General features: G+C 38.0%; 1 protein-coding gene across 4 annotated transcripts in view; it reads right to left on the bottom strand.

Annotated features, from left to right (window-relative positions):
- Positions 1-2,801: 2,801 nt before the first annotated feature.
- Positions 2,802-16,051, bottom strand: part of CNST (consortin, connexin sorting protein) — an 87,677-nt gene continuing 74,427 nt past the window's right edge. For all 4 annotated transcript variants that reach the window (XM_039883255.1, XM_039883258.1, XM_039883256.1 and 1 more), the window contains exons 10-11: positions 8,330-8,465; positions 2,802-5,456 (exon numbers count right to left, since the gene is read on the bottom strand). In XM_039883255.1, coding sequence (XP_039739189.1) covers positions 5,251-5,456; positions 8,330-8,465 — 342 coding nt within the window. In that variant the 3' untranslated portion in view covers positions 2,802-5,250. The remainder of the gene's footprint in view (positions 5,457-8,329; positions 8,466-16,051) is intronic.

Below are 16,051 nucleotides of genomic sequence, written 5' to 3'. Positions count from 1 at the left end.
CTTACTCAAAAGCCGCAGAGATTTTTCTCCTGTTTTTAGAAGTTTTATAGTTTTAGCTTTTACATTTAGATTCATTTATTTCAAGTTTATTTCATTCCCAGTGGGATGCGCAGTCGTTCCAGCATTATTTGTTGCCGACATACGTGGGGACTTATTTCTGAACTTTCATTCTGCCATATCTCAGATTGATTATTGCAGCATTCAGTCTTGAACTTAAGAGGTAGAAATCTTCCACTCGTTTTAATAATTTCATTCTTCTAGATCACTTGTATCTCCATATAACTTTAAAATAACCTGTCAATTTCTAAAAAATTGCTGGAAGTTTTATGGGGATTGTGTCAGGTCTATGGATCAATATTAACAATCTTGAGTCTTCCATGAACAGATTACATTTCTCCATCTATTTAGGTCTTTTCTTTCAGCACTGCTTTATAAATTTCATTAAACAAATTTTGCACGAATTTGGTTAAAGTTGTATTTCATGTTTTTGATGCTATTGTATGTGAAATGAATTTTCATTCATTTATTCATTGGATTTTTAATTTCAAGTTTCAATTGGTCATTGCTAGTTTACAGAAATACTTGATTTTTCTGTATAATGAACTTGCATCTTGTAACTTTCTGTATAATGAACTTGCATCTTGTGACTTTGCTAAACTCATTTATTCTAATAGCATTTTATAGATTCCTTAGGATTTTGTTCATAAACAATCATGTCACTTACAAGAAGTATTATTTCTTCCTCTCTAATTGGTATGCTTTTCTTTCTTGCTATAGGACATCCAGTACAATATTGAATATAAGAAATCAGAGTGGCCATTCTTGGCTCCTGACCTTGGGAAGAAAAGCATTTGGCCTTTCTCCATTATGTACTTAATATTAGCTGTGGGTTTTCCAGAAATGCTCCTTCCTCAGTTGAGGAAGTTCACTTCTCATCCTACTTTGTTGTTTTTGAAATGAATGCTGTATGATTTTTATGCATTTATTGGTATGTTCGTTTTTTATTTGTTAAAATGGTGAATTACACTGAGTGATTTTTGAATGTTAAACTAACATTGTCTTCCTGGGTTAAGTCTCACTGGGTCCTGACAGTATATTATCTTTTTTGTATATTGTTAGATTGAACCTACTAATATCTGTTAAACATTTTTGTGTCTAAGTTCACAAACGATATTGGTCTTTTGTTATCTTTTCTTATTGTCTTTGTCTGGTTTTGGTATCAGGGTAATGTTGGTCTCATCAAATGAACTGGCAGGTAGACTCTCCTTTCTGAAAGTGTTTGTAGGATGGGTATTATTTTTTACTTAAATGATTGATAGAATTTACTGGAGAAGCAGCTAGACCTGGAGTTTTGTGAGGTTTTCAATTGTGCTATTCAGATTTTGAATTTTGAAGAGGTTCTTGCCAAGCTTTCCACTGCTGGAGAGCCCACCAGCTATTAATGCCATAAATGCTAACCGGAAGTGAAAAGTGATAATTACTAGAACTTTGGCTGTGAGTAAAGATTCCTGTCTGTCAAGTTGCTATGCAAATGACCTAGATAGAATTTTTTTACACTTATTCATAATAATAGTGCATGACACCTAGTAGGGAAGAATGTGCTCAAGCTTCCACTCCCATGATCCTCGATTTCTGCATTTTTATTCCCCCTTCACATTTTCCTCGCCAGATGCCATTTCTTGTTTCTTTAAGCTGGTACCATTTCTTGTTTCTAAAGTCCCAGAACCCAGCTCGTGCTAGGCACACTGCAAGCATTCAAATGTTTGTCAGAATTCAGACAGCAATAAACACTGCTCATAGTTCCGCACTGTTATCAGGGCAATAGACAAAAAGTTGAGTTCAGGACTAACTCTTCTCAGAACATGGAAAAGAGATGCCCATAGGTTATCATACTTTTTCTCTCATGGCCTAAAGTCAGGAAGATTTAAATTGTACTAGAATTCCTTAAGGAAAATTTCAACTCATGGTAGCTTTGACAGGGTTAGTGCATGAGGTTCAATCATGTTTACCTTTGAGGTTGTTAAAATAGCAGACAGCACTGGAATTTGTGCCATAAACCCCAGACCACTCTTATTCGTTTTGAGGATGAGGCAACACGACCGAATGGAAATGGAAAGTATGTTGGATCTGGGAGGTCTAAGACCTGGACTTGAGAGAATGTGTGTTTACTGATCTAAGCAACAAATGAATAGATGTGCAAACATTACTACACTGCAGAAAGAAGTATACAAAGGTGGGTTAATATTAATTGAGCCCATAGAAATGGGCAGTTATATAGGTGATGTCAGTAGGAAGATAAAGATTCACTCTCTTTCTCTGGACTGGGGTAAATGCCACGAAGCCACCTTCAGCAAAACTGGTTAATAGCTAAAGGATTTCTTTGTTCTTTTCCCACTTTCCCTCTCACTTCTCAGTTCCTACCCCTTCTCCACTCTGCTGCTCCCATCCCACAGCCTCCCAGCACTCCGGGGAGATCCCATCCACACCTGTCCTTTCAAAATCAGGCCAGCTTTGAATTTCGAATTCCCTTAGCATAACACACAAGCTCACAGCTCGCTAAAGTAAACCTCTCAGAGGATTCTGACTTTTTAAATCTAAAGGAATTTTTAGAGCAAATTCCAGTTACTGTGCAAGACAGACAGGAGAGGTGTTTTAGGGAGCAGAGGAGCCCTTACATAGGCATTTCCCCAAATAGGTTGCCATCTACTTGTGAGGCCAGACCGACTTCTGAAGGTATTTTACTTTTACTTTAAAGCAGTTTTTTTCTCAGCAACCCAGGCTGAAATAAACTCTCTGAGACATTTTGTTGGTGTAGATTTTTAAATTACAAGCTTGATCTGTTACCCTCGAATACAGTTCTTAAGGAAGATTAGTTACAAATAATTGTCAGTATTTTCAAATGACAGAAAAAATTACAGTATAGTAAAACTGGATGAATTTTTATGTGTGATAACAATTCTTTCATCACCAGATGGAATTACTCCACCCAATTCATGCAATAAATGACTATAATATTTTTTAAAGTTGCCCTAATTTTGCTACTTGAGATTTTCATGCCTATTTTAAGTCAAGACGTCAATATGCTCCTGAGGTCACCTCACCTTCCCTGGGAAGTGGTGGGGACACACATGGTTCTTCTGAGACTCAAATGGGCCCGTGAGGACCAAGGTACTATCTCATCCCTTTCATCTCAGTGTGAAAGTTCCCAGGAAATCTCTAGTTTCGTAAGTACTAGAGCTGGAGGCTTTTAGGAAAATATGAAGCTACAGATTTAGGACTTCGATAGTGACGTAAAAGAGGAGAACAGGAGGGAAGTTCTGACTTATCTTGACATAAAACTGGCAGAAATCAGCATCACCAAATTCCCATAACTAGAAATTAAGAGGGTAAAACAGAAGAGTCTGCCTGTGATGGGGATACCCCTCATGGCAGACACTGCGGATGTTTTCATAGAACCACGTGAGACAGTACCGTCAACGTTTTACATACAATTTGAATACAAATTCTTAAAATTTATAATAGAACATTAAAATAATCTTCTAATAAAATCAGCCTTATGTATAAGGAATCTAAATTTTAGTATCTTATACACTTCTAAATAAATATCTTTGATCTATCATCCTTGAAAATATTACAGTTTATGGTGATATGACAGAGACAAGTCAAACAGTATTATAAGTGAAAATAAAACACCAATTTAAAAATAAAGAAGCCTAAAAACACAATGAATTGAAATTATAGAAAAATCAAAAATGCTAAGTACATTGTAATTAAATATCTACATTGGGATAACCAAATGCATGCACAACAACACACTTTCGACTTATACAAAAGCCCTTTAAAATTCACATATCTAAATAAATAAGCAGAAACACAAAGGGAGGTACTGTACCAGCCAGTAACAACTAGAAAGTAATTTCTCCCTTTTTCTTTCAAATTACCCTAACAGAAAAACGTGAAATAATGATCACTTGCTAAAAAACTATAACTCATGTGTTTTTTAAAAATGCTGCCTATGATAGAAAAAGTGAAAGCAAGGTTTTCTAAATGTTAGACCTCAGAAAAAGAAATTACACCTGACAGATTTAAACAAAAATCAGACATTTGCCTATTTAAGACATGATTGAATTTTCGCTTAATGACCCAATAATAGGTCTAGATCAAGCCCATGATATGGATGCACATTCAAACATCTGAATGTATGATCTGTTAATACTGAATTACATATGGTGATTTAATTTCATTTGCCAAAGAATTAATTTTTTTTTTTCTCATAAGACCAGAATTAACACATCTAGAGCAGGAACCAATATCCTATTTATCTTTGTATTCTGGTTCTTATATTCTCAGCACATAATAGGTGTTCAACAAGCGTTTACTGAATTGAGTTGAGTCTGGTGTTCATCAGACTTCGGGAAGCACTGAATCCATGATGAAACTGGTTGCCTAAGACTCAGAGGGAGCTCTTTCATTTTACTTCTAGACTGTGATTAATTTCTGACTAGTTAATCAAGTTAGCTGTCACAGATCTGTCACAGTGTCTCATTTTAGGGCCAATTATAGATTTCTATAATTCATCTGTCCCATAGTTAAGCCTTCTTTGAAGATTTGTGCCTGCACATCTATAGTCAAGTTAAAAGAATAAAGATAATTTTTGTTATTCTGTTTGAATATTTGCTTATGATTAGCTGAATACACATGCAAACACGCACACACACACACATAACCATTTTACAAATGGAGAACAGAATCTGGAAAGAATGCGCAAAACCCTAAATTACATAGCTCCCAAGGTTAACTAAAAAAAGACATTTAAACCACAGGTAACTCCTTTTGATTATACACAAACTTATTGCAGTGATGGCTGGAAGCAACGTCTTTGACCAACGAATGTAAACCCAAAGTGTCCTTTGACCATTAGCTTGACGAGAAAGCTAAAAATGGTGTGGCTCGAACACTGCACTGTTTGCCTCTGCTCAGGGTAGCTCATTACACTAGGTGGCAGTGAAGAGGACAGCATGCTCTCCAAAGATCACTCCTTCCATCAACAGTGCTCAGATCGACCTTTGCCTCATTACATGGATTATTCTAAGAGTCCTCTGGACTGCCACTTAAAGTCGTTGTTTCTGATGTCCATGGTTCCTCTCTGGGTGTGGGGGACACACGTTATACAACTCCTAAAATAAAAACTGTTTAGAAAGTTTCACTCTTTGATTCTCACTGCCAGCATGCCTGTCCCTCTAAATGCTGCTAGGAGAGGTAGATCCAGTGTTTAAGTTCTGCCATTCCCTGCAGTAACTTAGAGTAATAGAAGTCCATGTTGTCTGTGAAGTCCATACAAACAGGTGACTCCATGTCACCAAAAGTGCAGTATAATGCAGTTCCTCCAACGCTAAGGAAAACCGTTGCTATGCACAGCAAGACCAGTAAGATACAGGAACCACCTCCAATTTCATCTGCAAACACGAGAACAGAATATGTTTAAACCAACACAAAAGGTAAGTCCTAGCATCCAGTGTCTTCTCATTGATTAAGGTAACTGGAAGTTTCTACTATTAGTCCTCTAGGGACTGGAATCGCTGACAGAAAGCTGGTACACCTATTGGCTCTACAAGGGCTTATTATATCACAAAGATACATGCTTGTGGAGCTTGTTGACGCTCAATTTAAAACTAGCTCATTTATACAACAAATAGGATTACTTCCATAAGAAAATGAAGGAAAAAAAGGCAGTACTTCTTTGTTATGCTCATAGCATTATTTTAGAATACAAATTATAACCTCACTGTCACGGTATCTTTGGAGTTCGGATCATGAGATCGCCTTAAAGCAAAGCTGATTTGATATCAAACAATAAAAATGACGTTGGGTGGGATCACTTACATCTTAATACTCGTTTTTATTTTTATCAATTAGTGGAATAGTGAAATTCTAGCTAGTACAATGATTTCTTGTCATTTTGCTTAATAATTTCGGTATGTTTGTTTTTAATAAAAATGTCCACATCAGTCTTTCCATATTGAAGAAATACAAAAAGTCTTAGCGATTATTCAGAATTAAGGCAAAATAAAAAACTATAAGAACGACTAAAACGTTTTACATTTAGCTTGATGAGGGAGTACCAAAACCTTGGAAGGTAATTTCGCAGTATCTATTAAATTTTAAATTTATCCTCCAGACTGGGACACTTTTGAGAGTGAAAGAGTATGCTAACTGAATAGAATGCCAGGACAGTAGGTGAAGACTGGGGTGGCCTCATGATAGTTCCTCTTGTTGAGCCCAGAAAATACACTTTTAGGAATTAGCTTACAGATTCATATAACACATATATTTATAAGCAAGCTCACTGCAGCAAAGTTTGTAATAATAAAAAGTTGAGAGTAATTGAGTTACTGTAGTTAAATAACTATGGAACATTCATTTAATAGACTACTATGCAATTGTTTAACAGAATGAAGCAAATACGTTCTCACATAGGAAAATGTCCAAGATCGATGGTTAAATGAAAAAGAAGTGACATAACGGTATGTCACGAACCCATTTGTGTTTAGAAAAGACACATGTGTATGCGTCGGTGTGTGTACACACACAGGCATAGATACAGACTATGTCTTGAAAAGATGAGAAACCTCCTCAGTCAATACTGGGGGGAAACCCTCAAGGAAGGGTCGAAGAACTTATACTTTTCTATTTCATTACTGTCTGAGTTTCCTCATGATTAGCATATATGACTTAGATGATTAAAAACAAGTTTTATAAAATATAAGCCAGATAGACTTTATCTGGAAGATTTTACAGTAATAGGCGAATATATTCCTTCTATGGAAATTCAAACACTAAAGTACCTCAGAGTCTAAGAGATTCTCCTCCGTTCTCCTACCCAATCGCATTCGCCTCCCACCCCAGGGGCAAACGCTGTTAAAGGTGGTGTTTCTTTCCAGATCGAAAAATATTTTTTCAAGATTTTTATATAAGAAGAATTATGTATACATCTGAAACTAATATAATATTGTATGTTAGCTATATTTTAATAAAAATCTTCAAAAAAGCCATAAGAAAGGTTATGGAATCATATTGTTCTGTGATTTGTAAATTATAGTTTAATGGATTTTAATAGTTTATATGTACATACGCAAATATATTTTTATACAAATAAATAAATATGATCATGTCAATGTTGTGTCTTTTGGGTTTTTTTTTTTTTGTCAGTTCAATTTTTCACCACCTTTGCCTTTTTTTGGCATTGATTCCCTACCGCCACCCCTTATTTATGTTAACAATCTAATTTATGGATCTTTCCATATTTTTCTTCATAATCATAGACTTACATACAAACATTTAAATACAGTTTATTTAAAAACGTCTATTTTGTTTGTTTTATCTACATGCGTTGAAATGGATTGGAGCTGCCCTGCCTAACGTGGACGCGTGAGGCGTGTCTGGTCACTGAGCAGCAGTGGCTTGGTTTAAGGTGAGATGGCTCAGTGAGACAGGACTGTCAGTTATAAATCCAGCTGAACTGCGAGTGACAATTCAGGGTCTATGAGTGCAGACAGAATTAAGCACTTATCTGGAGAAGACCGTGCTAGTTACAAGCAAAGTGATTATTTCCAAGGCTCCTACCAACTTTAAAATTGTAAAAATTAGAAACCTCTACCACTTCACATCATACTGAGAAAGCAATAATGTGTTTACTCAGTTATTTTAACAACGCAGTTTTATAAACCTAAAAAGCACACTGACAGGTTCTTGGCTGTATTTCCACTCACTCTTATTTACCTGGGCCTCAGGTAAACCTGGCAACACCTTAAATATAGGCCTCGGAGGAAAAAGCCAAACAACAGCGATGGTGTTAAATTGCTGCTCCTAAGAGACACTTCTTTCTATACAGTCAAGAAGAAATCACCCAAGAGAATATACCTGTAATCCATAAATATTTTCCACACTTATAAAACAGGAGCATTCACTGCTGTCGAAAAGACAAAAATAGCAGACTCACTGAAAAAACCCGAGAGACAAAACAAAACAAAACAAAGAACTGAACAAGGAAACTGAAATGAGCTCTGAACACGGAGAACCATCTGTGGGGTAGGAGGCCATGAGTTGAATTTTGCAACTTGCTCACTTCTTTGAGCAAACAAAATGCTTAAGAATTATTTAAGAACCGATGATCATTCAATTTTTGTTTTTTTTTTTATAGAAGATAAAACATCTAAGTTCACATATTCTTTTACAAATCCTGTTACCTGTTATGATACATTAATTTGTTCTTTTGGCAAACGCTAAGGGCCAGCCCTGTGCCAGCCACGGCGCCGAGCAGTTTACTTACCTGGATCTAAGCTATCGTCTATTTCTTGGAATCTCACTCTTCGCTTAGATGGTTTCTGTGGCATCTGGGCAGGATACTCTCCTACAGTATTAGTCCTCTTCTTCAATATGGAGACCAACCCTTCGGCAGGAACAACCTGTCAGAGATCATAAGAACCATTTGTTAAATTATAGAGGGAAGTATGAACGATATTTTACATGTAACAGCAACAGGGCAAATTCAACGGGTATTTGGGTTTATTCTATGCCTATTAAAAATCATAATTAATCATCGAAGTCTAACAGAATAATACTTTTGCTTCTATGCAGATGACTGCCAAATACACATGTCTAAAACTCTGTTATTCTAAAGCCCAGAACTGACTCCAGGGCCAGGCAGGCAGTGTGATGCAGGGGACAAATCAGGCCTCCTCTCTAACTACCTTGCTTTGTAGCCCCACTTCCCTGTTCAGTAATCTGTAAAATGATCACTGACGACCCCTCTTTGCTTATTTATTAGTGTTGAGTTTTGCTTTCTAACAGAAGCTGATAATCTACCATTGCTTTTTTCATTCATCAAGAATTTTAAAGAAATGAACGTGAGACTCAAACTATATTTGACACCAACTTTCAACATCAAAATGGGTGCTATCCTCAGTTCCTCTGATAAACTAGGCATTTACTAAAGAATTATCTGCTATTCAAAATACTTTAAGGACTTCTCTTCTAGAATCTCAGAGCTGGTTTACCAGGGACACGTTGCTTTGTAGTAGGCAGAGGGTGGCAATCTATAGTTAGTAGGCCAAAGGCCCTTTGCCTGTTTTTGTAAATAAAGTAATTGGAATACAGCCAAGCCCATTCGTCTACATAGTGAGTATGGCTGTTTTGGGGCTACAACGGCAAAACCAAGTAGTTGCAACAGACCCTAATGTCCAAAATATTTACTATTAATATTTGGCCCTTCGTAGGAAAAGTCGGCTGTCTCATACCTCATCAGTGCCCTACCTCTACCCCTTTCTATGCTGCCTTCTGGTTTCCACTCGTCTCTCTCCTGCTTCCGCCCCAGCCCTTATTTAGGAACAAAGACAAAAACAAGAACCCTTGCCATTTAGGAGTTAAAAGACTCCCAGGTGTGGGGAGAAAGAGAGGAGAATCCCTAGGTAGAGCCAGGATGGGATGGAGGAGGCTCTATCAAAAGCTCCCCTCAGCAGCTGATTTACAGAAGTTAACTTGGGAGTGGCCTGCTGGGACAAGCTGTAGATGATGACATAGGTGGGCATTGTGGGCCCAACACTGCAGATGTCACTGACTTGCTGGTATCAGAGCACTGTAAGCTGAGGGCTGCTTACGGTGTCATTTAGCTGATCAATGGCATAAAATGCTTCATATGATTTCCAGTTTCAGCCAGCTATCCTATCTCTGATAGTGTGCTATGCACAAATATTACAGATTCCTTTAGTTCTTTTTACAACTTCAGGTTTTTAAGGCCAGATAACTCAGTATAGTCTTCTACTGGTCTTCCTTGAACACGGGTCTATAGAAACCATTATCTCAAAAAAAAAGAAAAAAAAAATCAATGTTAGCAATTTGTTCTTTTTATAGAAAATATGTATTTCAGATGCTGTCCTTCTGAGAAAACTAAAGTACTTTGGTGACATTAAAATGGTAAGTACAAATATGCAAAGGAACAGCCTTTCAAATATTGCTTAAGAAAGCAAAAACATCAAAGAGCCCCTTCAAACAACGGAGAAAAAGGATTTTACAAGCCTCCAGCTGAAATGGAGAGGAAAAGAAGTCCTAATAACTTTTTTAAGAGCAAGAGATGGGAAATCAAAATTTAACAAATATATTACTACTAAAGATAACATTCTTTTTATTTTCAGTAAATGTAAAAGAATGAGGTTTTCGTAGATTATTTTCTTCATAAAATAAAACTATATTTACCAACAGTGAATTCACGTATCACAGGCGTTTTCAAGTTGCTTAATTCCTCAGAATAAACATCCAATTCAGAACAGTTCTGGGATGAGCCCCAGAGGGATATTACATTAACTGTGGATCTTTGTGATATGAACTTTGAATGTGCAAATTCAAGACACAGACCCAAGTCGTAAATCAAAATACATTGCAACTATGAATAAATGGAAGTTGAAAGATTGAGAAAAACTTTGGTAACATCTGGAAAGACACAGAGTGTGCTTTCAAGACCCATAAGCCCTAGGTACCTTCCTCACCTTCGCTCCTGCTTGGCATAATCTGGGGTGTTTGGCTCTGAATGTCATGCAGTTAAGGGATATGGGCTTTCCAGAGTGGCCCTGCCTTATTTACTAAGTGTGGCTGGCAATAAACTCTGGCAACTTTTTGAAAGAGGTAAGAAGTAGAATATGAAAAAATTACAGTTGGGTGGGATGGGCCAACATTTCAACATCCCCCACAACCGACCCTTAATTCTTGGCTAATAATCTAACCATTTCCCTATATTTTCTTTCCCTTCTTCCCTCTCGCCAAAAACGTTTGGTTTCATCAGGACCTGCTCCAGTGTCTGAGTGTGCTCTTTCCCGTTATTTCCTTTCAGTCTTGCTCAGGGACCTTTTCTAGGTTTCGCAGTTTCTTTTCTGACTGCCCCTCTGATCTGTAGTCTTAGATGGACAACAGAAATGGTGCGACCAAGAGTTTAGGCATAGGGAATGCAAGCCCGGGGGGAACTCTTAGAAGACAGGCGGGTGTGGGCCTTCCTCTTCTAGCAAGAGTTTTGGGCAGAGGCCTTAGAATCTACTCCTAGGATAGAGATTCCTACTTATCACACGGAGGCGGTTGACCATAAAGAGTTTAACACGTGACTTTGGTAGAGTTTTCCTTAGTTCTATGGTAGAAGGGAAGTAAGCCAAAATAAGGTCATCGTCTTAGTTTGGGAGCTCACTCAAAAGACTGCCAAGTGTTTCTAAGTAGGTTGGGAAGCTGATTTAGGGCACGCAGAAATGTGTCTCTTCTAGACTACTCTAAAAAAAACATTTCTGTGCCCCCCACTCCAACCATAATGTTGATATTAAAAGGTTAAGAATTTTAAAATCTCAAAAAATAAAGATTTAAAAGCTAAATTCGGTTTCCCATTTCGATTACCAAATTTCTTTGCTACCCAAACAAAATATATCGAACCCTTCTATTATGAACTAAAAGGATGCCTAAGCTGTAATTAATATAATTGTTACTGGTGGTACTCTATGAATAAGTGCAGAATTCAACAACAACAACAACATCAACAACAGCATGTCCATCTGGCCTCCCCTTCTATATTTGAAAATAACTAGTCCTGCACATCCCCTCAAACATCAATGATCATCTTAAATAGCATTTTAAGAATAAACTGGTTGTAAAAACAAAATTATTTTGGAATTCTCCTGGCACAGTAAATTCTATTGTGACAAGAGAAACATTTGGAGACCTTGCTATTAGAACTGCTTCCTCACAAAATTAAAGAAAATAATACCAAACAATATTCTTTTAATGATGTAGGCTCTACTCGATCCAGAACTCAAGGATGGTAAATTCTGAACACAAACACATGCTTGGTTTCCAACTAACTTGAGAATGAACACTCGTAAGTCATATCAGTGTATTACAAACAGCTTACGTGCTGGCAATCTCACCATAGAAGCACATGTCAAATTCACTGCTACTGTCCTTCGCTGAAGGAACAGATGACATTCTCTGCCTGCTCCTTTAGATTTGGGTTCCATAATAAGAACTCGTACATTTTAGGTAAAGACAGTTACATGATATGTCATATTTAATCTTTATGACTCTCTTAGACAGACAGGCATCATCAGTCCCTTCTTACTGATGAAGGAGCCAAGCTTAGACAGCTTAAATAACACGCCGAAACTTGTAGCATCAGCTACTGGCAGCGTTTGAAGAGAAAGTCAAGATTAAACCTCTTGCCATTTCCCTAGCATGAAAAGATCTTATTTTGTGACTATTAACATTTTGCTTATTCCGTCTGACTTATTTTGCTCAGCATGACACTCTTAAAATTCACCCATGTTGTTGCAAATGGCAGTATTTCATCTGTGCTGTTAAAGGACAAGAATCATATGATTTCACTTGTATGTGGGATATAAAACAAAGCAACATATGAATGAATAAAACAAACAAACAAGCAAATCAACAAACCAAAAACCCATTGAAACAGACAACACTATGGTAGTTACGGGAAGGGGGATGAAGCCGGGTAGACAATGGTAAAGGGGGTCAAATATATGGTGACAGAAGGAGACTAAACTTTGGGTGATAAACATACAGTGTAATATACAGATGATGTATTATAATAGTGTATATTGAAACATATAATCTTATTGACCAATATCATCTCAATATATTTAATAAAAATTTTGTTTAGTGTCATCTGTTACAATATATTAAACGTCTTAAGTTTCTTTTGTCTTTCCAAAGTAGTATATACCTCTAGAAACAAATTCTATCTTACACATGACCTCAACTAAAAGCTACTTAAGCTAATGGCTAAATCCGTCAATATAGAGACAGGGGGGAGGAGGTGGTTAGGGGAAGATCTTTCGTGTCATTCAATTAATCTGAAAGTGGATTAATGTCATGGCTACTACTACAGCAAATTAATATCACAAATCGCAGCAGGAGCAAGAGGCGGCAGCTACGTGCAGGGGAGCCATCTTCCAGAAGGAGCACGGTGGTGGGGATCCACGACGCTGCCTCCTACAACGCTGCCTCCTACAACGCTGCCACGTGAGAGCGGAAGATTCTAAGAAACGGACGACGATGAAGTCCATCGACGCTGAATTTTTAAGAGATTAACTGAAAAAGGAGAAAGCGTTTCTAAAAATAAAAAAAGTTTTATAATGTATCTAAGTTTCTAGATTAGGCATGACCTCCTGTTTTTGTAATTTGTTTTTGCTTGCTTAGAGGGACAGTTTAATAAGTATAAAATGGGAAAAGAAACCATAAGAATGTCACGGTACTATCCTACACTTTATCCCCCAGTAAATTCTTTAAACAGGTAGATTCCAAAACAGCACTCCTGGTTCTCCTCCCTCAAAACCGCTCACCACCAAACCCTGCGTCTAATCCATTAGCAAGTCCTGTCAGTTTCTCATTCAAAAATATATCTTCTCCACATGTCCCGCTACCACCTGAATCCCACCCTTCATTATTTCTCACCTGAATAACTGCAGTAACCTGACTGGTCTCTCTTTTCTTTGTCCCCTGCCTCCCTATATGCTTAGTCTCCACAGAACAGCCATTAAGCAAATCAGGTGACATCTGTTCAAAATTCACCACTGTTTGAATTTTATTCCGGTTCCAACCCTGGTCTAATGAGGCCCTATAGGAAGTAGCTTCAGTTTGCCTTTTCCACCTGAGCTTCCTACTGCCTCCCCTCCCCCACCCCGTGTTCGCTGTGTTCCACCAGTGCCGCCCTCCTGCTGGCCCTCCCCGGCCTTCCCCTACACCCTGCCTAGAAGAGCTCATTCCCCCAGTTCGTCTCTGCATGCTGCTGACAGTTCTCCATAGCCCTTACCAATATCTGAAGCTACACTGTTTATTTTCATGTGAACTTGTTTATTATGTGTCTCTCCCTCTAGAGCATAAATCTCATGAGAAAGGGACTTGATCTGTGTTCACCGGCGTCTCCCCACTTTCCAGAAATATGTCAGAGTAAATGAACATACAGATGAGCAATTTACATATAGACAGTACCTAATTTATACTTATTTGACTAACATAGCTTTCCCTCTTAAATAATAAAAAGTAAATCTGTTCTTAAAGGTTATTTATTTTTCAGTGAACCCAGTAAAATAAAAAAGTCTTTCTGTGTAGAGATGGCTGTTACTTATAATCTGTATAATCTGTGTTCGCTTTGTACAGAATACAAAACTATATTCAACAGGATCGCTGTGCTTAAGCAGTTTGCAATTCAGTGCAGAAGACTGTGTGTGTCCTGCAATAACAAGGGAAGGTTACAGCTAGGTACAACTTTAGGAGGGATGATGCTCGGGCCCCTCCCTCGTTTGAAGTTCAGAGACGTATTTTGAAAGGAATAAACATTATGGACTTCAGTGACCAAAGCATAATGGTAGCAGTTAGCATTTCCTGGGCACTGACCAGGAGCTCGGCCCTGCGTTTGGCACTCTGCATGCTAAAAAGGCACAATGTAGATCTTGAGGAATGGGAAGAAATGAATGTGTGCAAAGGAGATTCATCACCCCAGAGCAGAGTAACGCAGAAGGTAAAGATCAGAAGTGAGATATGCAAGGTATATAGCTGGGAGGCAGGGAAGAGGCCAGTCTGACTACAGTAAAGGCTGAGAACAAAGGACCAGCAGGAGGTGATGCTGGCAAGGTGGAGTGTGTCAGACTTCCACTTGCCCTGAACACTGAGCCCTGCAGCACAGCCCTTATCCTGGAGTCAAAAGGAGTCACACGAAGAGACTTGACAAGGCAAGGAATCTTCTATAGCAGATGTTTAAACTAACAGTCCCCGTGTTAGACCTTGACCCTCAGGTGTGTTTGGTTGCATCTGTACTGTTTGTTTACTTCTATTACCTGACTACCCCCTTTGGGTATCAGTTTGAGACTCTAAGTTTTATAGAGTGCTAATATAAGACCGTTTGGAGGGAGAGATGATACAAGGGTATCTGTTGCAAAAGTTCAGGGCGATGTAAATCAACAGAATAATTAAAATGGAAAAGAAAAGGAACTGGGTGCAAGAGACACGACAATCCAGAGAAGTATTAATTAACTAGAAAACTTACAGGGCAGGATAAAAAGAAAGGCAAAGATGAGACCATCTGGCACAAAGAAAATATAATCTGTGGATTTCCCTGTAGGGGCAATCATTTGTCCCAGTCTCTCATTTGTCCCATCAGCGACTCTGCCCCTTCAGACACTTCGTAAATCTTGGGTCACCGATTTCCCACGAAGCTTCTTATGTTACTAGGGGACTCTGCTCCTCCTCTGCTGCCTGGAAAATGGACTTCTCCTGCTTCCCCAAAAAGAGCCAGTCTGGGCAAAACAGCCAAGACTGCTGTTTCTAAGGCCTTCCTTTGTCTGAGATCCACAGAACAGCTGCCTATGTGATCTCGCAAAATACCACTGCTCAGTCCTGGCCACCCATCTCAATGTCGTCTAACTTCCCTCATCCCATTGATCTAGCCAAGAGACCGCGATGGAGACTCTGCAAAAGTCACTTGGATTAGATAGCCTCTTTGAAGACGAATCCACAGCATTTTGGGTTGTCATGTTTCTCCCCATAAGAAAGTTCTAGGTTATGTCCTCCCTCTGTTTCCTGTGAAACAGGGAGACCTGAAGATATCTAAGTAAATGTTGCCAATTTAGGCTGAAGGCAGGGAACATAGTTTGCTTTCTTTCAGATTACAAGCTTTCTAAAGACCCAAACAGTAGTAAAGAGACTACTTCCTATGCTGTTGCATTATGAATTTTTTCTAAAAATGAAAATTACTTGAATGTGAAACATTTGCTATAGTTTTCTGAACATACAACATTTCTGCAAATAGATTACATATGTATATGTTAATGAATAAAATGAATGGTTTGTCTCCGTATGGCATATCATGATGCTAAAATCTGCTCGCAAAGGGGATCTCTGAATTATATGATTATTTTCAAAGTTAAAAGACAGATTAACTTTAGTAAAATTTACCCAAGATTTGATTGGAGTGTCGCTTATTTAGAAAACAAAACAACTCATTTACCCT

The sequence above is a fragment of the Pteropus medius genome, unplaced genomic scaffold (genome assembly GCF_902729225.1).
Source record: "Pteropus medius unplaced genomic scaffold, Ma_sr-lr_union100, whole genome shotgun sequence".
NCBI lineage: Eukaryota > Metazoa > Chordata > Mammalia > Chiroptera > Pteropodidae > Pteropus > Pteropus medius.
Note: the sequence above shows the minus strand (reverse complement) of the source record. Positions and strands in the feature narration are given on the sequence as shown.